Source organism: Anomaloglossus baeobatrachus, chromosome 5 (genome assembly GCF_048569485.1).
Source record: "Anomaloglossus baeobatrachus isolate aAnoBae1 chromosome 5, aAnoBae1.hap1, whole genome shotgun sequence".
Lineage (NCBI taxonomy): Eukaryota > Metazoa > Chordata > Amphibia > Anura > Aromobatidae > Anomaloglossus > Anomaloglossus baeobatrachus.
Window position 1 is genome coordinate 495,438,918 of NC_134357.1, and position 25,528 is coordinate 495,464,445.

Here is a 25,528-nt window from a genome sequence, read left to right on the forward strand (position 1 = left end):
AATGCATTTTATTACTCTCTGATTCTTATGCTTCAGTAGAAGGCTTGCATGGTAGATATCCCCTCTGCTGTGCCCCGGCTCCCACCCCGCGCCCTCCCCAGCAGATCTCAATGTCGCTCTGTAATGTGGTTTTAGTTTTTGCTTTCTGACCTTGTGCTGTTTTCCAACCCCTTCTCCTCTGTTCCACCCCGCAGCCTGCGACTGCCATCCGGTTGGTGCGGCCGGCAAAACCTGTAATCAGACCACAGGGCAATGTCCTTGCAAAGATGGTGTGACTGGTATAACGTGCAATCGATGTGCCAAGGGTTACCAACAGAGCCGCTCTCCCATTGCCCCCTGCATAAGTATGTGTTGTCACTGTTACATGTTTTGTTACTCGGCGGGCTGTGTACTCCGGGATACAATGGCCGTCCTATAACCTAATGCTATTAACCACGTGTATGCTGGAATCTCAGCTGCTTGTATCACACTGCACTGAATAAGAGTGGACCTGACCTGCACTTATAATGGGAGCGGCCATGTCGTGTGAGAGTCAGGAAGGGCCGTCATGTGAGAGTCAGCAAGGGTCATTGTGCTTAGATATACCAGCTCAACAGACAGTATCACATATAATAGGCTTCGATACACTAGCTCAACAGACAGTATCATATGATAGGTTTAGATACATCAGTTCAACAGACAGTATCATATATGAAAGGCTTAGTTACACCAGCTCAAAAGACAGTGTCACATATATGATTAGATACACAGCTCAGCAGATAGTATCACATATGATAGGCTTAGATACACCATCTTTACAGACAGTACCATATGATAGCCTTACATACAGTAGTAGTTCAGCATGTAGTATTACATATGACAGGCTTAGGTACAGCAACGCAACAGACTGTATCACATGATAGGCTTAGAAGAGTAGTAGACAGCATAATACATGATAAGGATAAGCTTAGATTCACCAGAGCAGCAGCCAGTATCACATATTGTGGCCTTAGATATGGCCGCTCAGTAGACATTATCATACACAATAAGCTTAGATACATCAGCTGAACAGAGAGCATCATACATTTTAGACTTAGATACAGCAGCTGAGCAGGTAGCATTACACTTGAAAGACTTAGGTGCTCATCAGACAGAATGGTAGAAGATCGGCTTAGATACATGACTCGGATATTAATATCCCACGAAAGGTGTAGATACTCAAGGTCGGCATACAGTATCTCATATCTTAGGAAACAGTAGCTCAGCTGACAGTATCATACACAAAAGACTTACAATCCCAGCACAGCACTGTTTAGATACACCATTTGATCGGGCAGCATCACACGTTTGGATTAGCCTTAGATACAGCATCTCTGATGATCTTTGAGAGGGGAAACCAAAAAATGAGTGTTAGCCCATCACACACCATGGCCGCCTCCAGTTGAATCAGGGACAGGTCCACGTGTGGCTGATTAGATGGTTCTGCTCCTGTAACTACCAAACATTACTAACCAGAAGGCCTCGTTCAGACGTCTTTTTCCACGTGCGTCTTGTTATCCAGGTTTTTCCTCTGTAAAACACGTTCCCATTATAGTCTGTGTGGCTGAACGCACCTCCAGGTGCTCTGATTTTGATCAGCCTCGCGGATCACAGTCGCCAATACAAGTCTATAGGTCAGAAAATCACAATCCTGAAATTTTTTTTTAATCACTGATGAATCATAGATGATAAAAACTGACACATGGTCCAAACACTGATGAAAATCGCCCCCTTTTATTACACGTACGAGAAAAATCAGGATGTCTGAACGAGGCCTTACGAGGAATACTGGATGCTGAGGAGCTGTCACCCCCGTCAGCCACACCTCGGCTCTCGCTGCTCCACTACTTTATAGTACCAAAGTTTAATCATTGTGGAATGAAACGTTCTGCTCAGTTTTCACGATCTCTGCACATTCACTGCCAGCCAGCAGAGATTTGGCATTAAGACATAACATAGAAAAGTTGCAGAAGTTTTCATTATACGATGATTACACTGGAGGGAATCCCCTTTATAATACTCTGATAGAAAAACAAAAATTGTAAAGATTTTAGAAATCTGATTCTGAGGCCAAATTCTTAGAATCCCAAATTGTATTTTCCTTTTCTCTTCACCCTCCCTCTCCCTTCTATGTCCCGTTTTAGAGCCATGCTGTAATCTCCCTGCGTCCTGGCATTTACTGTCCCCCCTGCTTCCATTAATGCTGCCCGCAACAAGCCGCAGAGATAGTCTCTGCCCCCCGGCTCGCTTCTGTAGACATGCACGTCCTCATAGGGAAGACTAACTGCAGATTCTGACATTCACAAAGTGCAGAAATTTCCCTTGTGCCATGAGGAGATTTTAATAATGGTGTCTGTCTTCTTCTCTCTCCCGAACGCCCGCTTTTGCTTCCATAGAGATACCGGTAGCGCCTCCCACGACGGCAGCCAGCAGCACCGAGGAACCAGCCGGTAAGTTCTACTCTTTACAGGGTGGACAATCATTAAAATATATATTTTTGGTTATAGGATGATTAAATATTCTGTGTCCTGGATGGATGGTGGGATTTTTTAAAAACTTTTTGAGCTGCCATGTTGGATCCTATACATTTCTTAAAGGATAAGAACACTTTAGAGGGGAGGCATTGTTTATTTTTTGTTGTTCTTTTTTCTTCACTTAATTGAATGTTTTTTGACCCCCAAAAGTTGTTGCAATTGGGTTTCACTAAAAAGTTTACATTTACTGTTTGTTGCAATTTTCTGACCGCAAAAGGAGTTAAAAGAGTTTGTATCATGTTAAATGAGAAAAATTGGGACCTGCCTGTAAAATCAAACAAGTCTTCAATTTACCTCTTATTAAAAATCCCTGTCCAGTCTCAAGAACGAAGGGATTTTCTAATTCTATTGTTTACTGCTCAACGCCTAGGTTACGACCACCTCTGCAGTGATGGTCGTAACCCAGGCAATGAGCAGTAAACAATAGAATAAAAAAATGTGGCCAGTTTCCTAGGCAAAGGAGTAAAGCCTTAGAGCTGCTCTGTCCGGCCGGATCGCTGGATATAGTCACCTTTTGTGTCCTTGCGCACCTCCGATGGAAAGATACCTCTGCTCACAGTATCCGAGAGTGCACAGTTTGGACCATGCCGCTGGCCTGAACTGTCAATCTTCAGGAAGGCACCGCCCCCTCTGCAAGCAGGAAGCTCGGAGTCAGGATGGAAGATGGGAAAACCCCTTTAACTGAGAATCTGTCAGCGTGCCTATATCGGGGGGATTGTAAATAATTTATTTGGCTTTTTCTGAACTTCTCTCCCCATATTTCAGCTTATAAGGGTTGTCTGAGACATTAACATTTCATTGATAGCACCAGGAACAGCTGATCTTCGGGGGTGCCGGGTGCCGCTCCCCCCTCGGACCAGACATTCATGACCTATCCTGAGGACAGGCCATCAATGTTAAAGTCTGAAACAACCCCTTTAACTTTAATGTGGTCTGTAGTCATAAATCAGCACAGATTTCAGAAAGAGACAGATAAACAGTTAAAAACTCCCCTTCAGAAGGAGCTCACTGACGGATCCTCAGTTAACTCATTGTGCCGAAAAAAACAAACAGCCTATAATAGATCGTCAGTGCAAATTTTTTTATTAAACCCAGTTGTGAAAATTATTTTGAGGCCAAAATGCAAGCATTTAAGTAGAAAAAAAAAGTTGTAAATGTCTGTATTTCGCTCACGGCGCTGTTCATCCACATAGAGCCAGGTGATAACATTCACCCGGTCATAGTCAGACATATTTTTGGAAATCACAAAGTCAGCCGGTTCTTTAATTACTGTGAAATCATTTTCATGTGCAGAATAGAAGAAAAAAATTGATTTTTGAATCAATTTCAGGTAAATATTTTGTTAATCACATAAACCGAATTATAGAAGAATCTGCACATAAACACGGGGCTGCGCGGCCTCTGTCATCCAGCTGTGGTTAGCACAGGTCACTGATTTTCCTCTTCGGTCCTGACCCAAACATTTAGGAGTTTTGATTATACACTCAAAAGGGTAAAAAAAAAAAATCTGTTTTTTTGTACATTACTATTTATATAGCCCTGAACTATTCCGCAGCGATGTACACACAATGGGGCCGATCTGCTGCACGCGCCAGAAATCTGGCTTCATTTGTGCCAAAAAACTGTCTATTTATTTATGCTTCACACCACATTTATTACGTTACTTAGACATGATATAGACACAATTTAGACAGGCTCGACAAGAAGGCCTTCAGTAAGCGGGCGAGGAAAGGGTTGTGGCCTCTACCACGGCCTGTGTGCCAAAACTGGGCCACAATTTGGGGTCACTTAGTTGCCTAACTACCAGATGGTGTCAATTTACCCTAGAAGATCTAAAGATGTGCAAAATTTATCAAACCAGTGAGCCGCTGTGAAAGATTGGATGGATGGATGGATGGATGGATGGAAGGATGGATGGATGGATGGATTGATCAATGGATGCATGGATGGATGGATGGATGGAAAGATGGATAGATGGATGGATGGATCAATGGATGGAGGGATCGATGGATAGATGGATAGATTGATAGATGGATGGATGGATCAATGGATAGATGGATGGATGGATCGATCGATGGATGAATGGATGGATGGATCAATGGTTCGATGGATGGATGGATGGATGGATGGATCAATGGTTCGATGGATGGATGGATGGATGGCTGGATGGATGGATGGCTGGATGGCTGGATGGATCATTTGAACATTCATTCTGTGCTGACAGAGTCCCTTTAAGCTCCCTGTGACTGACCGGCACACATCCCGCAATAGTCGCATGCTTAAATAATGTTATACAGATTTCTGTGAGCCATAGTGTAGCAATTTTTTACCACCGTACAGTGCATAATAATTCCATCACAAAGTACATAAATAATACTGCCATAAAGTGCAACAATGATACTGCCATACAGTATGTAAATTATACTGCGATGGAGAACATAAATAATATTTCCATATGGTGCATAAATAATACCCTGATACAGAGCATAAATAATATTGATATACAGTGCACAAATAATTCCTTCAGAGTGCATACATGATACCACTGTGCAGAGCATAAATACTGCCATACAGTGCATAAATAATAGCACCATAGATTGCATACATAATAGTGCCATACAGTGCACAAAACTGCCATGTACTGCATGATACCACCATACAGTGCATAAATACTGTCATACAATACATAAATAATGCCACCATTCAGTACATTATTTAACACTGCCATACAGTGCATAAACACTGCCATAGAGCATAAATACTACCATACAGTGTATAAATAGTACCACCATAGAGTGCCTAAATAATACTGCCATACAATGCACAATACTGCCATACAGTGCATAAATACTGCCATACAGTATATTATACTGCCATACAGTGCATAAATACTATACAGTGCATATATAACAACGTCATACGGTGCATAAATAACACTGCTATTCAGTGCATAAATACTACCATACAATGCATAAATAATACCGTCATACAGTGCATAAATGCTACAATACAGTGTATAAAGAATACCGCCATGCAGTGCATAAATAATACTACCATACAGTGGATAAGTAGTTTCACAATACAGTGCCTAAGTTATACAGCTACACAGAGTATAAATAATACCGCCATAGAGTGTACACATAAACCATTATTACACACAATGCTCAAGTAATTAATCTAAACTGACACATAAGATTGCAGCAATCCCAGCACACACAGTGCAGCCTGGGTGGTATATGGTGACTGCGCTCCTGTCAGCATTGTGCCCTGGTGTGGCTGCTCCGCCCTGGTAAACCCTACTAGATGGTTAAAGTGTGGAGAGCTCGGGGTCAGTGTGGGGCTCACGTTCCCTCTAGGCCTATAGTCATGGCTCCTGTTGGGTGGGGGCCACAGGGGCCACACAGGGCTTGAACAGGAGATTCTGTGGTTCATGAGCGGGCGCACTCCTTCTCCCATGAGTCGTATGTATGTATAGTGCTACCTTGAATTGTTGCTCCTGTTGGGACCTGCCCGTTATGGTTCAGCAGCCCCCCTCATACGCCGCAGCCTCCTGACACTGGGGAGAACACTCCTGGATTAGCTGACAATGAAAGGAGACAAATTAAAGCACATCTCTGGAGATGACTGACAGCCGGCCGCTGATAATGGACGAGATGGAACATCAATAAACACTGGATCAATTCTGTGTGATCATGACCCAACGGGGAAAGAATGCAGGGACCCCCCAATACCTGTGGGACAGGCAATACGGCATCCCCTCACCAGTCATCATGTGCTCATCAGACCCCGAGCGTCCCCAGCATGGGCCCCCAATGTATCATCCCCCAGCATGGGCCCTCAATGTATCATCCCCAGCATGGGCCCCCAAAGTATCATCCCCAGCATGGGCCCCCAAAGTATCACCCCCAGCATGGGCCCCCAATGTATCATCCCCAGCATGGGCCCCCAATGTATCATCCCCAGCATGGGCCCCCAATGTATCATCCCCAGCATGGGCCCCCAATGTATCATCTCCAGCTTGGGCCCCCAATGTACTGCTGGGTGGGTCCCAGAGACGGTATCACACATGGTAGGCTTAGATACACAACTCGGCAGACAGTATCACATGTACGGATTAGATACACAGCTCAGCAGACTGTATCACACAGGACAGGATTAGATACACAGCTCTGCACAAAGTATCACACATGATAGGATTAGATACACAGCTCAGCAGACAGTATCACACATGATAGGATTAGATACACAGCTCAGCAGACAGTATCACACGTATTACACATGCATACACATGTATACATGGATTAGAATACACAGCTCAGGAGACAGTGCCATGTATAATAGGATTAGATACATTAACTTAACAGACAGTATCACCCATGATAGGCTTAGATACACAGCTAAGAAGACAGTATCACACAATATGATTAGATTTATCTGAACAGACAGTATAACACATGACAGGCTTAGATACATCAGCTGAGTAGACAGTATTAAACATGATAGGATTGGATACACCAGCTCTGCAGACAGTATCACACATGATAGGCTTAGATACATTAGCTGAGCCAACAGTATTAAATATATGATTGGATACACCAGCTGAGCACACAGTATCACACAAAATAGGATTAGATACCCAGCTCTGGAGACAGTACCACACATGATAGAATTAGATACACAGCTCAGGAGACAGTATCACACATGACAGGATTAGATACCAAGCTCAGGAGACTGTACCACATATGACAGGATTAGATACCCAATTCAGGAGATAGTACCACACATGATAGGATTAGATACCCAGCTCAGGAGACAGTACCACACATGAAAGGATTAGATACACAGCTCAGAGACAGTATCACACATGACAGGATTAGATACCCAATTCAGGAGACAGTATCAAACACGATAGGACACAAATCACTATATGTGGGGGCAGAATCACAATTGAAGCCTTTGTTTTTTTCTTCACCAGTATCAAACATGTTAGGCTTAGATACACAGCTCAATTGACAGTATCACACATATTTTAAGCTTAGATACACTAGTTGAGATGATTGTATCACACATGATAGAGAAAAAATGATCAAGGCATCTAGAGATGTGACAGAGGCTGCCAGCGCTATCCTGGCCCTTGTGGCTGTATAGAGGATAGTGACTCGTCTCCTGGAGAAAAGTTTTCTTGTTAATCCATGAAACATCTCAGGGGATTAGAGACACAATCTGGAGCTGAGCACTGAGTAACGCCTGCATGTGGAGGATGATGCGGCCTGAGGCGCTTGTTTGATCGGGGAATGCGCCTAACTATCTAAACGTACCGCCATTAATCCATGACACTGTCAACAAAAGCTCACCTGTCAATACCGTCACAGAACAAGCAGTCCGGGCCGTGTCACCCTAATTCTCGACTATTGGTATCAGGTGACGTATTATGTGTCAGACGTACTCCTCCCTGTGTAATGATACCATGAGACCTGGTGTAAAGGAGATGTGCGGTATTGTAGCTCTGCTCCATTGACGTGAATGGGCTGCAGTTCCACCCATGGACAGGTATGGCTCTATTTTTTGAAAGAAAACAGCCACATTTTTCTAATCCTGGACAACCCCTTTAAGTCCCATCAAGATACAGAAGTGATGCTCACAATGGGCTCAGCTACACTAAATGCCCCATGTTTAGAACTTCAAGGGCTTGTCCACCTTTTAAGAGAATATTTGTTTTTTTCTTTATAGTTAAATGGATGTATTTGGGGCTAAAATCATTTTTGAAATTTGGTTTCATTAAAATTTTGCACTACTTGCCTTCTATAGTTTCTTTCCATTGCTGGCTGCAAAATGAGTTATGTGAGAGCCCATCAGTGAGCCCACTGTAATGGGGAGTTTAAATATTTTTTAGCCCCAAATACTAATGATGAGTGAGCACTGAAATGCTCGATTGCTCAGTACTCGAATCAAGCAGGTCGGACGCTCGGACGGGCATGAATCGAGTAATGAGCAAAATGGAAGTCAATGGGAAACTCGAGCATTATTCCAGAAGACCCTAACAGGAAGGGGCGACGAAATCTCTGTCTCTCTCCTGTCCCTTCTGTTAGAGGCTTCCATAAAAAAGAGAGAGAAAGAATACGCCGGCCAGGAAATCGAATATATCCAGCACCCGCACAATACTAGATTGAGTACAAACTGTCTAGAGCCACCTGATACTTTAGTATCGTGCAGTGCCGAGCATCAAGAGCATATTGATACTCTAGTATCGAGCAGTGCAGAACGTCAAGAGCATCCTGATACTCTAGTATCGAGCAGTGCCGAGCGTGTAGCGCACCCTAATACTCGTGTATTGAGCAGTGCTGAGTGTCTAGAGCACCCCAATAATAGAGTATCGAGCAGTGCTGAGCACCCTGGTATTCGAATATCGAGCAGTGCCAAGTGTGTAGCGCACCCTAATACTCGAGTATCGAGCAACGCTGAGCGTCTCAAGCACACTGATACTCGAGTATTGAGCAGTGTTGAGCATCTGAAGCACCCTGATACTCGAATATCGAGCAGTACCGAGCATCTCAAGCACCCTGGTACTCAAGCATTGAGTAGTTTTGAGTGTCTCGAGCACCCTGATATTCGAGTATCAAGTAGTACTGAGCTGCTCAAGCACCCGTATTCTCGAGTATCAACTAAAGTCGAGCGTCTTGAGCACCCTGATACTCAAGTATCAAGCAATGTCGAGCATCTTGAGCACCTTGATACTAAAGTATTGAGCAGTTCTGAGCATTTCATCACCCTGATACTTGAGTATCGAACAGTGTCGAGTGTCTTGAGCACCCTGATACGCGAGTATCAAGCAGTGCCAAGCATCTCGTCATCATGCTACTCAAGTATCGAGCACTACCATGCGTCTAGAGCACCTTGAAGTTAGAGTATTGGGCAGCGCCGAGAGTCTCGAGCACCCTAATACCCGAGTATTGAGCAGAGCCGAGCATCTCGAGCACTCTGATATTCAAGTATCGAACAGTGCCGAGCGTGTCGAGCGCCCTGATACTCAAGCATCGAGCAGTTTCAAGCATGCTCGCTCACCACCAATACATACATTTAAGTAAAAATTGTGCCCAAAGCTGGACAACCCCTTTGAACATCAGCCTGTTCTCCACATTACTTTCTGAGTACTTCCTCAGCCCGTCGTGGGCTCCTCTGTTTTTGATGGAGGTAGATAACGTCCCATCCGTGCCGCGGGCTGCCTCCTCATCCAGGACAGAGTGCAGTGTTGGGTTCGCGAAGAGCTGTTTTCTTGGCAGAAGTTGTCGGATTCCATTGAGTATTAGTAATTCTCTCTCCGCTTGCATTTCATTACATTCAATTACTTGCTCAGTGCAGAGCCGGAGCTCGGTGTAAGTGCCTGAGAATGCGCTCAGAATAAGGTCCCGTGTGCTTTTGCTCTCGACTCTTGCTACTCTATGGCTCTCTGTCACCTGCAGGTCTGTGTTTGTGCTCAGTGACTGGTGGTCATTATTGTGTGACACATGTAGCAAGAGAAGTCTCTTATTCCTAAAAAACAGCGGCTTTCCCTCTTGATTAGGTTTCTTTCAATTCTGAGAAAAGCAGAAGATCAAATGATGGAGCATGCTGAAATTCTACATCTGATGCCGAATCCTTCTTTCGGCATTACCGAAACATTGGTCTGCGCGCCCTCTTTGTGGATTTCCAGTTTTTGTTTGAGGAAAACTCTACTTCTGGCGGATCCTGATCTGATTATTCCGTCAATTCCACGTCATCTGCACCAAGTTACCTCGCGGCAGTAATGATCCTCAAGATGATCAACTGTACTGAAGCAAGCCGATGACTTGTGACACTATGGACCATGGATCTACATTTTATGAGTAAAGGGTGTTAATTCTATACATGTCCATACATATTCCTATACAAAAAGAGCCAAAGAATTAATTCTTCCTGTCTAAAACAATCAGACCCTCAATGGCACAAATGAACAATGGACTATTCCTGACAATAGGAAGAACCAGAGGTCTCAAGAGGGGGTTAGGTTGTAGGTGAAAGAGACCACCGGAGGTGGAAGACACAGCCCTGTCCTTCTATAAAGGATGCTTTGTTTAGGGGTCATCTCTAAAGTGAACAATGGGTTACTTATTTGAATGGTGAAATCTCTAATTATTTTCTTCGAGCCATTGTTGAGCACATGTATCAATCAGAGTCAGAAGATCTTGCAACTTTTTTTCCCTACTACCTAGTCCAGTATCTCATGAAGGACACCAACAGATCAAAACACAAGAATACAACCATCGTTAACCTTCAAATTTGGGAATCTAGTAGATTTAGGCATTTTTTTTAATCTAATATATAAAGCTGAGTGTATGTATGTATGTATGTATGTATGTGTGTGTGTGTGTGTGTGTGTGTGTGTGTGTGTGTGTGTGTGTGTGTGTGTCCGCTAAAGGAATCCACATCGTTGCATTTACAATCACGAAATTTTGCACAGACACCCCATGTGACTCAGGGAACGTCATAAACTATGTTTTGACAGAAAATTGAACCCCGCGCTTTACAGTTACTCTCCAAAAAATCATCTGCCTCCATTAATCAATGGAGCTGCAAGCTAAAGTTTATTAATAGCAGGTGTGATTGGTTGCTATAGGAACAAAGGACATTCATAGTATAAGAAGCTTATGTGTGAGGTAATAAGATGTCGGTAGGGAGATGGATAGAGAGACAGAAAGAGACAGACATAGGCACAGAGTAAAGGGTACTTTACACGCGGTGATATCGGTACCGATATAGCTAGCGGGCGTACCCGCCCCCGTCGGTTGTGCGGCACGGGCAAATCGCTGCCCGTGGCGCACAACATTGCTAACACCCGTCACACATACTTACCTTCCCTGCGACGTCACTCTGGCCGGTGAACCGCCTCCTTTCTAAGGGGGCGGTTCGTGCGGTGTCACACGGCAGCCGTCCCATAGCAGAGGAGGGGTGGAGATGAGCGGCTGGAACATGACGCCCACCTCCTTCCTTCCACATTGCCGGTGGACGCAGGTAAGGAGATGTTCGTCGTTCCTGCGGTGTCACACGTAGCGATGTGTGCTGCCGCAGGAACGGCGAATAACATCGTACCTGCAGCAGCAACAACGATATTAAGGAAGTGAACGACGTGTCAACGAGCAACGATTTTTCATATTTTTGCGTGCGTTGATCGTCGCTCATTGGTGTCACACGCTACGATGTCGCTAACGGCGCTGGATGTGCGTCACTAACGACGTGACCCCGACGATATATCGTTAGCGATGTCGCAGCCTGTAAAGCACCCTTAAGAGGCAGACAGGGAAAGAGACAGGGAAAGAGACAGAGAGAGAGACAGACAGAAAGCCATAGACAGACAGAGAAAGAGAGAGACAGACAATCAAAGAGACAGACAGAGGCAGACAGACACAGACAGAGAGACAGACAGAGACAGACAGACAGGGAAAGAGACAAAGAGAGACATAGTGAAAGAGACAGAGGCAGACAGATACAGACAGGAAAAGAGACATAGAAAGAGACAGGGAAAGAGATAAAAACAGAAAGAGACAGGCAAAGAGACAGACAGACAAGGAAAGAGACAGAGACAGGGAAAGAGACAAGGACAGATGGGGAAAGAGATAGACAGGGAAAGATACAAACGGGGAAAGAGACAGACCTAGAACGTGACATATGTGGAACAAGACAGACGGGGAAAGAGACAGACGGGGGAAGAGACAGACGGGGGAAGAGACAGACGGGGAAAGAGACAGACGGGGAAAGAGACAGACGGGGAAAGAGACAGACGGGGAAAGAGACAGACGGGGAAAGAGACAGACGGGGAAAGAGACAGACGGGGAAAGAGACAGACGGGGAAAGAGACAGACGGGGAAAGAGACAGACGGGGAAAGGGGAAAGAGACAGACGGGGGAAGAGACAGACGGGGAAAGAGACAGACGGGGAAAGAGACAGACGGGGAAAGAGACAGACGGGGAAAGAGACAGACGGGGAAAGAGACAGACGGGGAAAGAGACAGACGGGGAAAGAGACAGACGTGGAAAGAGACAGACGGGGAAAAGGGAAAGAGACAGACGGGGGAAGAGACAGACGGGGAAAGAGACAGACGGGGAAAGAGACAGACGGGGAAAGAGACAGACAGACACAGAGATAGAGAGAGAGACAGACCCAGACAGACACAGAGATAAAGCGAGACAGAAAGGCAGACACAGAGATAGAGAGAGACAGAGAGACTGATACAGAGACAGAGAGACAGAGAGATAGACACAGACAGGCAGAGAGACAGACACAGACAGACATGGATAGAAACAGAGACACAAATGGATAGAGACAGACACACAGACAGACAGGTAAAGAGACAGACAGAGAGACAGACACAAAGAGACAGACACACAGAGACAGGAACACAGAGACAGACAGAAAGAGACAGACAGAAAGAGGCACACAGAAAGACAGACAGAGACAGAAAGATACAGAAAGGGACAGACAGAGACACACAGAGACAGACAGAAAGAGACAGACAGAAAGAGACATAGACAGACACAGACAGACAGAGACTGCGAGAGACAGTTACTATCCCGAGCAACACCCTGGTATTTCAGGAGAGTCGATACAAAAATCTTTGTTTGAGAAATATTTGTAATTTTTTTTCATGCTTCTGACGATTCTCCATCAAGAGTGTTTTTCTAGTAATATCAAAGATATTAATCACAAAACGCAACACCAATAAAGGATTTTGGTGTTTGGAGATTTTAACATCAAAGATACTGAAGCGTCCAGGTATCAACTTAGATATCACTATTGATATACTATATCAACAGTAGATATAGTATATCTTGACTTCTGCAAAGCATTTGACAAAGTATCTCATACAATCCTTATTGAAAAAATGACCAACTGTGGAATGGACAAGGCAACTGTTAGATGGATTCATAACTGGCTTAGTGATCAGAGTCAAAGAGTGGTCATAAATGGCTGCACATACAGTTGGAAGACTGTCTCAAGTGGGGTACCACATGGCTCTGTCCTGGGCCCTGTGTTGTTCAACATCTTTATCAATGATTTAGATGAAGGAATTAAGGGTAAACTGATTAAATTTGCTGATGACACAAAGCTAGGAGGAATAGCTAATACTAGAGAAGAGAGAGAGGATTCAACAAAATCTAATCAAGCAAAAATGGGAAGCAACTAATAGAATGGTTTTTAACAGGGAGAAATGCAAAGTTAAATAATGAAAAGAGCATATACAGCATGGGAGGAATAGAGCTATCCAACAGAATGTATGAAAAAGACTTAGGTATACTAATAGATCACAGACTGAACATGAGTCAACAGTGTGATGCAGCAGTAAAAAAAGCAAACACCATTCTAGGATGTATTAACAGAAGCATACATTCTAGATCACGTGAAGTCATTATCTCCCTTTACTCCTCTTTGGTCAGACCTCATCTGGAATATTGTGTCCAGTTCTTGGCACCACATTTTAAAAAAAGACATCAACAAACTGGAGCAAGTTCAGAGAAGAGTGACCAGAATGGTGACTGGTCTGCAAACCATGTCCTATGAGGAACGGTTACAGGATTTAGGATTGTTTAGCTTGCAAAAGAGAAGACTGAGAGGAGACTTCATAGCTGTCTACAAATATCTTAAAGGCTGTCACACTGTAAAGTTCACAAGGAAAGACTAGAAGCAATGGGATGAAACTGATGGGGACGAGACACAGATTAGATATTAGAAAAAACTTTTTGACATTGAGGGTGATCAACGAGTGGAATAGGATGCCACAAGAGGTGGTGAGTTCTTCTTCAATGGAAGTCTTTAAAAAGAGGTTGGACGAACATCTGTCTGGGATGATATAGTGAATCCTGCTTTGAGCTGGGGGTTGGACTAGATGACCCAGGAGGTCCATTCAAACTCTACCAGTCTATGATTCTATGAACTTTAGACAAAAGCTATTATCAGTTAATGACAACTGACCTTAAAAAAAATTTACTTTTCTGCATTTTTGTTCATTATTTCCCTTTATAATGGTCTTTAAGTTGCTCAATGTCCTGATGAAATCGCTCCCGTGCTCGTCACTGACATCTCCAAGGGTATCGGGGGATAAATCTCATGGGAGTCTAGGAAATGTGTCTTGAGAGCCATATTGCATCTCATTTATTTCTAGCATTGTAATAACTGAGTCACAAGATCTCTATAGTTTGGTGCTTTATAGTGGCCAAGAAAGTTCACCACTACATTTTTGCACAACTCCTACGCCTGCTTTACACGGGACGACCGATTGTGCGATTTCACAATCGATCGTAGCCGCCCCCGTCGTTTGTGCGTCACGGGCAAATCGCTGCCCGTGTCGCACAAAGTCGTGAAACCCCCGTTACACGTACTTACCTGCTGAGCAACCTCGCTGTGGGCGGCGAACGTCCACTTCCTGAATGCTGAGGGACGTTCGACGTCACACAGCCGCCAGCCAATAGAAGCGGAGGGGCGAAGATGAGCGGGATGTAAACATCCCGCCCACCTCCTTACTTCCGCATAGCCGGCAGGAGCCGTGGGACGCAGGTAAGCAGAGTTCATCGCTCCCGTAGTGTCACACGGAGCGACGTGTGCTGCCACGGGAACCATGAACAACCGACACAAGTAAAAATAAACGATATTATGAAACTGAGCGACGAGTACATGACTCATGATTTGTGAGCGATACTACGTCGCTCAGAGGTTTCACACAAGACAACATCGTGTATGATGCCGGATGTGCGTCACGAAAACCGTGACCCCGACGATGCATCGCACGATCCGTCGTCTCGTGTAAAGATCCCTTTAGTCTCAAACTATCAAAATCAGTGTCTTTCATAATTGCCCTTATTTGTCGCTCAATGATAATTCCTTCCTTGATCTTGGCCTTGCTGATTTGTGGCAACTTGTTTGTGAGGTGTGTAAAGCCCTCTTCATCATGATCCATCACCTTAACAAAGTTCTTCATCAGCCCAAGTTTTATGAGGATTGGCAGAAGGAAATCTTTTTTCTGGAGCTACCAGAAACTGACGAAGGACATTCTTTCTCCCAAGAGTTAAACTGTTTTTTTTTGGTGGGCACTGTTTTTTATGCAATGGTTTTTGAGGTATCTGCTGTCCCATTCGCAGGGAAAATAACACAACTTTCTATTGCCGAGCTGCAACCCAAGTACCCAAGGATGTTACCGTCAGATCACCACAAATATTCCACTCTTAGTTTTCTTAACGGATTTTTGACAGTAGAAGAAGCATATTTTCATGGTTTTTTTCAGACTTGCTGCATAAGAAAGAGGAACAGATGGATTTTCATTGCTATTATGCATACGTTTTTATACTGGTTTTTGGAGAGTCTATAAAAAGCCCCAATTCTTGAAGTCTGTCCTCCTGTCCCATTGCGTCTAGCAGAGAGTTAACATCGTTGCAGTAAACAAGGTTCCTTTCCATTGAAAATAAGTGTTTAAGCTCCTGCTGCCTATGGCAGAAAGAACATACTTTGGTCCTCTGTTAAAGCAAGTGCCAGCCTAAGAGCCTCAAAGCCAAAGCTCCGCCTGACTTTTTGATAGATTCAGATCCCAAACTAAACCATTTAGATCAACCTGGTTTAGTCTGTGAGTCTCCTCAGACTCATGGCCTAGAATATTAGGACTATCACGATCAGCTGCTTCTTCAACCAAATCCGCATCTGAAACTTCTTGTGGATCCAAGGTCCAAGATGGTGGAGCTATGTGAGACCGGCCTAACTGATGAAGGAATGTTTGGATATTTCACTGAATTTCTTGTTTTACTTGTAATTCCAGCAATCTGTGTCATGCAGAACTAGCAATCTGTAGAATAGTCTCTTGGCTTCCTCCATACTATTGGAAGAGCAAATGTCATGTGCTGTGGTTTACATTGAACCAACTTGTGGGAAGTATAACACAAGATGAGCAACAAATATGGGCGCCCAATGTTTGTCTTGATATCCAATCTTGCACTGACAATACAGGAAATACCTTTTCTTCACCAACAGCGTTATGCTTCTTCTCTGTGATTTTAAAGTCAATTCACCTCTGGCTGATTAACCCTCCAGATTCAGCTATCGATAGAGATTGTGGCATTTGGAAGGTTGTGGGAGGGAGGGGGCTCCCCCTCTCTTACCACCATTGGCACCCCTATGACAAAATCATACGGCGCAGATGGTTGTCTTGGCATCCAGAGGTCAAACGATGACCTACTGGTGTGACAGGTATGGTGGCATGTTAGACCCAGCCATAGGCAGGGTCTAACAGGCATTCTGCCAGTTTAGGGCTCATGTATTGCAATACATGAGACCAGTGATCAAAAGAATTAAAGTTACACATATTTGCTATCGCCACATCCAGAAAAAACATGACCTATAACACTGTCACACTATTTAACCCCTATGGTGAACACCATAAAAAAAAAAACTACCAAAAAAATGCTTTTTCATCATAACTCCAAAATTAATGTGGAATAAAGAGCAAATGAAATCAAAATTGTATCTTTGAAAACGTCATCTTGTCCTGCAAAAAAAAAAAACAAGCCACCATGCAGCTCCATCAGTGGGAAAAATAAACAAGCTACAGCGCTCAGAATACAGCGATGCAAAAACAATACTTTTTTTCTATAAAATTGTTTTTATTGTGTAGAAGTGGCAAAACATAAAACTATATAAATGTGGTATCGCTGTAATCGTACTGATCCAAAGAATAAAGCTGTCTTTTCACATGAAGTTGTGTAACAATTACTACCTATTTCCCTTGTAAAAAATGTAAAATATGTGGCTAAAACATTTTAGTGGTTAAAATGTAATTAGTTTTTCTTCTCCGCCCAATAGTAAAACATCTTGTGAAACATATGTGATGTCAATATGCTCAGTGCACCCCTAGATAATTTCAATAACAGGTGTAGTTTCGAAAATGGGGTCACTTCTGGGGGATTTCTGCTGTCCTGACACCTAGGGACTCAGCCAATCTGACATGGCACCCGCAAGCTATTCCAACAAAATCTGCACCCCATTATAATGCTCCTTACCTGCTGAGCTTTGCACTGTGCATGAAAAGTAGTTTCCAACCACATATGTGGTATTGGCGTACTCAGGAGAAATTGCGTAACATTTTGTTGTCCATTTTCTCCTGTTACCCTTGTGAAAATGAAAAAAAATGTGGGCCTTCAGCATCATGTTCAATGAAAAAAAACATAATATTTCATTTTCACAGCCAATATTATAAAATTCTGTGAAGTTCAAGATTCTCCCTAAGATTCTCCCCACACAGCAAGATAAATTCCTTAAGGGGTATAGTTTGCAAAATGGGGTCTCTTGTGGGGGGTTTCCACTCTTTAGGCACATCAGGGGGTTTCGAAATTCGACATGGTGTCCGCTATCTATTCCAGACAATTTTGCATTAAAAAAGTCAAATTGTGCTCCTTCCCTTCCAAGCCCTGCCATGCGCCCAAACAATAGCTTTCCACCACAGTTGGGGTATCCCTGTACTCAAGAGAAATTACACAACAAAATTGTATGGTTAATTTTCTCCTGTTACCCTTGTGAAAATGCAAAATTTGGAGTTAAACTGTCATGAATATGGGAAAAGTATTTTTTTAATTTTCTTGTTTCAACGTTATAAAATTTTGTGAAGCACCTGGGGATTCAAGTTGGTTATCACACATTTTGGGTATTTTATGTCACATAGGCCTCTCAAAGAAACTTCAAATGTGATGTGGTCGCTTAAAAAATGGTTTTGTAAATTTTGTTGGAAAATGAGAAATTGCTGATAATTTTTTTGTTAGGAAGTTAGAAGGCTTAAAAGTTTGTTTCAAAAATGGTCCTTGGCGATAAAACTTAGCCACAAAAATACAACTGATATTCACAAAGAACAGCGAGGTGGAGTAAGAATTGCTGGGACTTGTACTTCTGACCTTCGTTATTCTTTCTAAGGCCTGTTTCACACGTCAGTGAAAAACAGACGTTTTTTACTGACGTGTTAAACACGCATATGTCCCTCCATGTGCCATGATTCCCAGCACACGTGGGTTGTCCATGTGCAATCCGTGATCTGTGATTGCACATGAACATAAACTCACCTGTCCCCGCTCCTGCTGTCCGTAGTGCTGAAGAATCCCATGGTGCTGCATCCAGCCGCCGCTGTCTGACCTCTGCATCTACTTCCGGGTCGGCTAATGTCGTGCATATTCATTATGCATGACACAATGAGCCGGCCAGGAAGCTGCAGAGAGCAGAGGCTGAACACAGCGTCACTGGAAAAGGAGAGTTAAAAATGTTTTTTATTTTCAATGTCCGTGTTTTTCTGGTACGTGTTTCATGGATCACACCATAGTGTGGTCCGTGGGATATCAGTGATACCAGAGAAAAACGGACATGTCTCCGTGCGGCAATCACGGACATGCGTGTACGCCGCACGGAGACACGGTCAGTGAAAAATCACTGATATGTGAGCAGACCCACTGATTACAATGGGTCTACGTATGTCCGTGATTCTGGTACGTATAAAAACTAGCACATACGTACCAGAATCACTGACGTGTGAAAGAGCCCTAAGAGACAGTTAAGACTCTCGACTCTCACAGGGGCATCAAAAATAGTAAAAAGGGCTATAAATTCAATTAGCTGAAGTTTTACAATAAGTTTATGTCCAGGAACAAATCCTATTCTTTATCTTTTCTTCTTTGCATTAGTCATACAATAAAAAACTAGAAGACAATAATCCATCAATTTATTTTACTTAACTGACAACACTTGCTATTATTTCGGCTCATAAATTTCTTGATTTCATTCCACACGTCAACAAGCTGAATTATGGGGTATAAAAATAGCCACTACATTGAAATGTTACACATTTTTTCCCTCTGTATTGCGAATACCGGCCAAGAGTGTTTTGCCTTCTCTTTTTTTCAGTCTTTTTGGCCTTGACTTAAAGACACGTCGTTCCGTTAATTGCTTCCATCTCCCACCATTGCTTGATTGCCAAAATGAGAGTTTATCACAATACAGAGCTCCATGTATGCACACTACAAAGATCTGACAAGGGGAGAAAAAAAAGAGCTTTCATTGTATCCAATTTAAATGCTGGTATATAAAGTAAAAAAAAAAACTCTGCAGATTTTTGTGGTAATTCTGGGAGAGCAGCAGATTCTTCATAGCTTATACTGCCATGTAGCCAGACCTCCCACCTTTGCACCCCTTAATCCTTAATTTTTTTTTTGATTAGAGATGAGAAGGCGTTTTACCAAAATGGATGGATTAATGAGATGTCGGTATGATCGTCTTAGGCCATGTGTGCACGTTGCGTTTTTTTTCTGCGTTTTGGCTGCGTTTACAACTGCACTGTGTCATTGACAAAATGCTTGCATTGTGCTTCCCCAAAGTCTATGAGAATCATGCAAAATCTGTGCGCACATTGCTTTTTGAAACACAGCGTTTTGACTGTCAAAGATTTGACAAAATCTCCGAGTTTAGAAAAGCAGCATGTCAATTGTTTTGTCCGTTTTGGCAGTGTTCTACACCCATTGAAATCAATGAGTTTTTGAAAAACACTGCCAAAATGTTAAGCAGTGCGTTTGCACTGCATTTTTATAGCGATCCGCATGTTGTTTTGACATAACAAAGGCAGGTCTTTTGGTCTCTCTCTCTCTGTCGGTCGGTCTGTCGGACGGTCTCTCTCACTCTGTCTCTATCTCTCTCTCTGTCCATGTCAGTCTCTCCCTCCCACCCCCTCTCTCATACTCACCGATCCACGATCACCGGCGCGGCACTGCACGGCGTTCACACTGTGGCGGCTTCTCTTTTCAAAATGCCGGCCGCTCATTAATCCATCTCGTATTTACTGCTTCCCCCGCCCACCGGCGCCTATGATTGGTTGCATTCAGACGAGCCCCCACGCTGAGTGACAGCTGTCTCACTGCAACCAATCATAGCTGCCGGTGGGCGGGTCTATATCGAGCAGTTAAAAAAATAAATAATTCATTTAAAAAAAAAAACCCCGACGTGCGGTCCCCCCCAATTTAGATACCAGCCAGGGTAAAGCCACACGGCTGAAGCCTGGTATTCTCAGGATGGGGAGCTCTACGCTATGGGGAGCCCCCCAGCCTAACAATATCAGCCAGCAGCTGCCCGGAATTGCCGCATCCATTAGGTGCGACAGTCCAGGGACTTTACCCGGCTCATCCCGAATTGCCCTGGTGCGGTGGCAAACGGGTTAATAAGGAGTTAATGGCAGCAGCCCTTAGCTGCCACTAAGTCCTAGGTTAATCATGGCAGGCGTCTCCCCGAGATACCTTCCATGATTAACCTGTAAGTTAAAGAAAATAAAGACACACATCCAAAAAATCCTTTATTTGTAATGAAAGACAAAAAAACACCCTCTTTCACCACTTTATTAACCCCTCAAAAACACCTCCAGGTCCGACGTAATCCACGCAAGGTCCCACGACGCTTTAAGCTCTGCTACATCGGAAGCTGACAGGAGCGGTAGTAGAACACTGCCGCTCCTGTGAGCTCCATGCAGCAACTGAAGTGAGTTGCGTGATCAGCTGTGCTGTCACTGAGGTTACTCGCGGCCACCGCTCTCAGGTGGAGGACTGCAGCTGTGGCCGCGAGTAACCTGAGTGAAAGCACAGCTGATCACGTGGCTCACTGCAGTCACTCAGGGGATTTGCGATCACAGGTGAATGATTCACATGTGACCGCAAATCAAGCCGCGGCACACGCACAGAGCAACGCAATCTCAATGAAGACGGGTGAAGTTCATCTGAGTTTATTCTGATCGCGCGTCTCTGTCTCGCAGCCAGCCATGCTCTTTTTGACAGTGCGGTCCCACTCGACTCTGCTGCAAGTCTAAGGGGATGCTGCAGAGCCGAGTGGGACCGCACTGTCAAAAATGTGCGTTCTGCAGGAATGTGCGCACGTTGCATTCTGCCGAATGCGTCTCAGAACGTAGCTTTTTCGGCTGCGTTCTGAGACGCACATGCAGCGAATTACACGCTGCGGAATAGAACGCAACATGCGCACATAGCCTTAGGCTATCCTTCTGATTGCTTGTAGCGCTTATCATCTTCCAGTGACCGACTGTGTACGGCAGAAGCAGACTCTGACAGAAAAGTGCACTTATTTTTTGACTTTCCCCTCTGTCAGGCGATTTGACCACACATGTAAACAGTATTACATTTGTGTTAAAGGGGTTGTCCAGCCTTAGGGTACAAGTTTGCAGTCACTTTACACCGTGTGCAGAATTATTAGGCAAGTTGTATTTTAGAGAATGTTTTATTATTGATCAACAACTATGTTCTCAATCAACCCAAAAAACTATAAATATCAAAGCTTAATATTTTTGGAAGTTGGAGTGGGGTTTTTAGATTTGGCTATCTTAGGAGGATATCTGTTTGTGCAGGTAACTATTACTGTGCAGAATTATTAGGCAACTTAATAAAATCCAAATATATTCCCATCTTACTTGTTTATTTTCACCAGGTAAACCAATATAACTGCACAAAATGTAGAAATAAACATTTCTAACATGCAAAAACAAAACCCCCACAAATTTTTGACGAATATAGCCACCTTTCTTTATGATGACACTCAACAGCCTACCATCCATAGATTCTGTCAGTTGCTTGATCTGTTTACGATCAACATTGCGTGCAGCAGCCACTACAGCCTCCCAGACACTGTTCCGAGAGGTGTACTTTTTTCCCTCCCTGTAGATCTCACATTTTATGAGGGACAACAGGTTCTTTATGGGGTTCAGATCAGGGGGCCATGTAATTTTTTTTCATCTTTTAGACCTTTACTGGCCAGCCATGCTGTGGAGTAGTTGGATGCATGTGATGGAGCATTGTCCTGCACGGCAATCAAGTTTTTCTTGAACGATACCGACTTCTTCCTGTACCACTGCTTGAAGAAGTTGTCTTCCAGAAACTAGCAGTAGGTCTGGGAGTTGAGCTTCACTCCATCCTCAACCCAAAAAGATCACACAAGTTCATCTTTGATGATACCAGCCCATACCAGTACCCCACCTCCACCTTGCTGGCGTCTGAGTCGGAGTGGAGCTCTCTGCCCTTTACTGATCCAGCCTCCGGCCCATCCATCTGGCCCATCAAGAGTCACTCTCATTTCATAAGTCCATAAAACCTTTGAAAAATCAGTCTTAAGATATTTCTTGGCCCAGTCTTGACGTTTTATCTGATGTTTCTTGTTCAAAGGTGATCGTTTTTCAGCCTTCCTTACCTTGGCCATGTCCCCGAGTATGTCACACCTTGTGCTTTTTGATACTCCATTAACGTTGGAGTTCTGAAATATGGCCAAACTGGTGGCAAATGGCATCTTGGCAGCTTCACGCTTGATTTTCCTCAATTCATGGACAGTTATTTTGCGCCTTTTTTGCCCAACATGCTTCTTGGGACCCTGTTTGCTATTTGCCATGAAACGCTTGATGGTCCGGTGATCACGCTTCAAAAGTTTGGCAATTTCAAGACTACTGCATCCCTCTGCAAGACATCAAACAATTTTGGACTTTTCAGAGCCTGTCAAATCTCTCTTCTGACCCATTTTGCCAAAGGAAAGGAAGTTGTCTAATAATTAAGCACACCTTATATAGGGTGTTGATGTCATTACACCACACTCCTCCTCATTTCAGAGATGCAGATCACCCGATTTACTTAATTGTTAGTTGGCTCTCAAGCCTATACAGCTTGGAGTAGGACAACATGTATAAAAAGTATCATGTGATCAAACTACTCATGTGCCTAATAATTCGGCACACAGTGTATGCAACTGCAGACTTGTGAATCCTCAAAAAAAAGTGCACACACTGTCGTGATTCTCCGGCGCCAGTCGTGATTTGCCTACATGTGGTCACGTGTCAGCTAGACATGTGTGGCTTCTCTCAATATAAGTGAATTAAGCAAGGCTGGATACGTCTAGTCAAAATATGGCTGGAAGCATGCAAATCGCATACTTGCGGTCATATGATCACCCTGTGCCAGCACCGGAGAATCCTGATAGCGCACAGTGTGCACGCTATGAGAATTCCCAAGGCTGCTGTTTTTAGTAATTTTATACAAAAAAAAAAAAAAATCGGACTTTTATTACACCCCTGATTTAGAGGTATAAAGAGATGTCTCTATGCACCAGTACAATATGCCGGTAAATACATTTAGATCTTCAGGTAGAGAATATCTTCATATGTTATTCTGTGGCTCGCTAATAAAGTTTCTGCCTGCCATGTTACGGGTTGTGAGTTTGAATCCACACTTTAAGAAAAGCAATTAAGTATATATGAAGGCATCTGCTAAGCAGAAGAAACGCTGTGGGGCAACTCGTCCAACAGTCAGTGGAGAAAAACAGAACTATGGACGGTATGCCTGTAAATACCATTTAGATCTTCAGGTAGAGAAAATCTTCATGTTGTTCTGTGGCTCGCTGATAAGGTTTCTGCCTGCCATGTTATGGGTTCTGAGTTTGAATCCACACTTTAAGAAAAGCAATTAATTAAGTATATATGAAGGCATCTGCTAAGCAGAAGAGATGCTGTGGGGCAACTCGTCCAATGTTCACTTGGAGTAGGTGGAGAAAACAGAACCATGGTCTCGATGCCCTTTCATGGGCCCTTGTACACATTGTATGTCCACCCCTGACATACTTTTATTCTGGACAGGTCATATACATGATACCACTGCACTCCAATATCCTTTTATATTTTGTACCTTTTTTTTACATTTGGACGTCTTTTTGATTTTTTATTTTTTTTTTATTGTGAAAGCCAATAAATTCTATGACAAATTCCAGTTTTTAAAGTATTGTAATTTGTAATTTTTTTTCCTCTCCTCCAGTCAAATTAGAGCCTCCCAGCTAGGAGAAGACGTGAAGGTGGGGGATCCGAAAACAATAATGAGGCCTAATCTAATTACATGGTTTATTTGTGGTGATTTGTCTTCCAATCAATCTTGCTCAAGCAGAATAATAGGCAGATAATGTGCACTGAGCTGAACTTCACTTGTTTCTGAGCTGCGGGGTTAATGAGAGGCGTTGGCCCTGGTGGGAGCAGTCATCCATTATCAGGCACACAAGCTAATTGAGAAGCATCGGATGCTAGGCGACAGGCAAGATGCCATTCACAAAAAACGGGGAATGGCCTCATTTATCCGGCCAGAAATAAAGTTTATTGTAGGAATATTGGCTAAATACTTTACCCCTACAACAACACCCAGTTATGACAGATTCTGTTGATAGACCCATGATGGACGTTCGCTGGAGAAAGGTTATGAGATGATAAAATCTGCTCAGCATTGACCTACACACATTTAGCGCTCGGTATTGATCGGGATTTCTCTCTTTTTTCCCCTGCAGATTGTGACACCTACTGCAAGGCATCAAAAGGAAAACTGAAGATCAATATGAAAAAGTACTGCAAGAAGGATTACGGTGAGTAACCAGAGATCTGGACCGTCTGAAGGAGCTCAACGTTAGGAATCAGATTCCACCAAATCATGCTGGATATATATTATACTGTAGAATTATTTTTATCCTACATCTATAATTTTGATTCAAATATAGATAGTAACCTATGTCTAATGATATAGAGGAAACTCATAGGGAGAACATACAGATAGCAGAATTCATCATCCTATTACTAGAGATGAGCGGACCCGTGTATGCTCGGGTTTGCCAGGTTCAGCTGGACTTTAGTTAAAGGGAACCTGTCACCAGTTTTATGGCCTATAAGCTGTGGCCACCACCAGTGGGCTCTTATATACAGCATTCTAACATGCTGTATTTACAGTGCTGGCCAAAAGTATTGGCACCCCTGCAATTCTGTCAGATTGCAATCATTTTCAAGAAGAAACTGAGTACTATCACAAATTCTTTGGTATTATTAACTTCATTTATTTTGCTTGCAATGAAAAAACACAAAAGAGAATGAAACAAAAATCAAATCATTGATC

The 25,528-nt window shown here is 43.4% G+C and overlaps 1 protein-coding gene across 5 annotated transcripts in view; it reads left to right on the forward strand.

The window, feature by feature from the left end:
• NTN1 (netrin 1) overlaps nt 1-25,528 on the forward strand; it is a 201,786-nt gene that overhangs the window by 151,462 nt on the left and 24,796 nt on the right. For 4 of the 5 annotated variants that reach the window (XM_075350761.1, XM_075350763.1, XM_075350762.1 and 1 more), the window contains exons 4-6: nt 195-344; nt 2,415-2,468; nt 24,933-25,007. In XM_075350761.1, coding sequence (XP_075206876.1) covers nt 195-344; nt 2,415-2,468; nt 24,933-25,007 — 279 coding nt within the window. The remainder of the gene's footprint in view (nt 1-194; nt 345-2,414; nt 2,469-24,932; nt 25,008-25,528) is intronic. The other variant, XM_075350764.1, reaches the window with a different exon arrangement.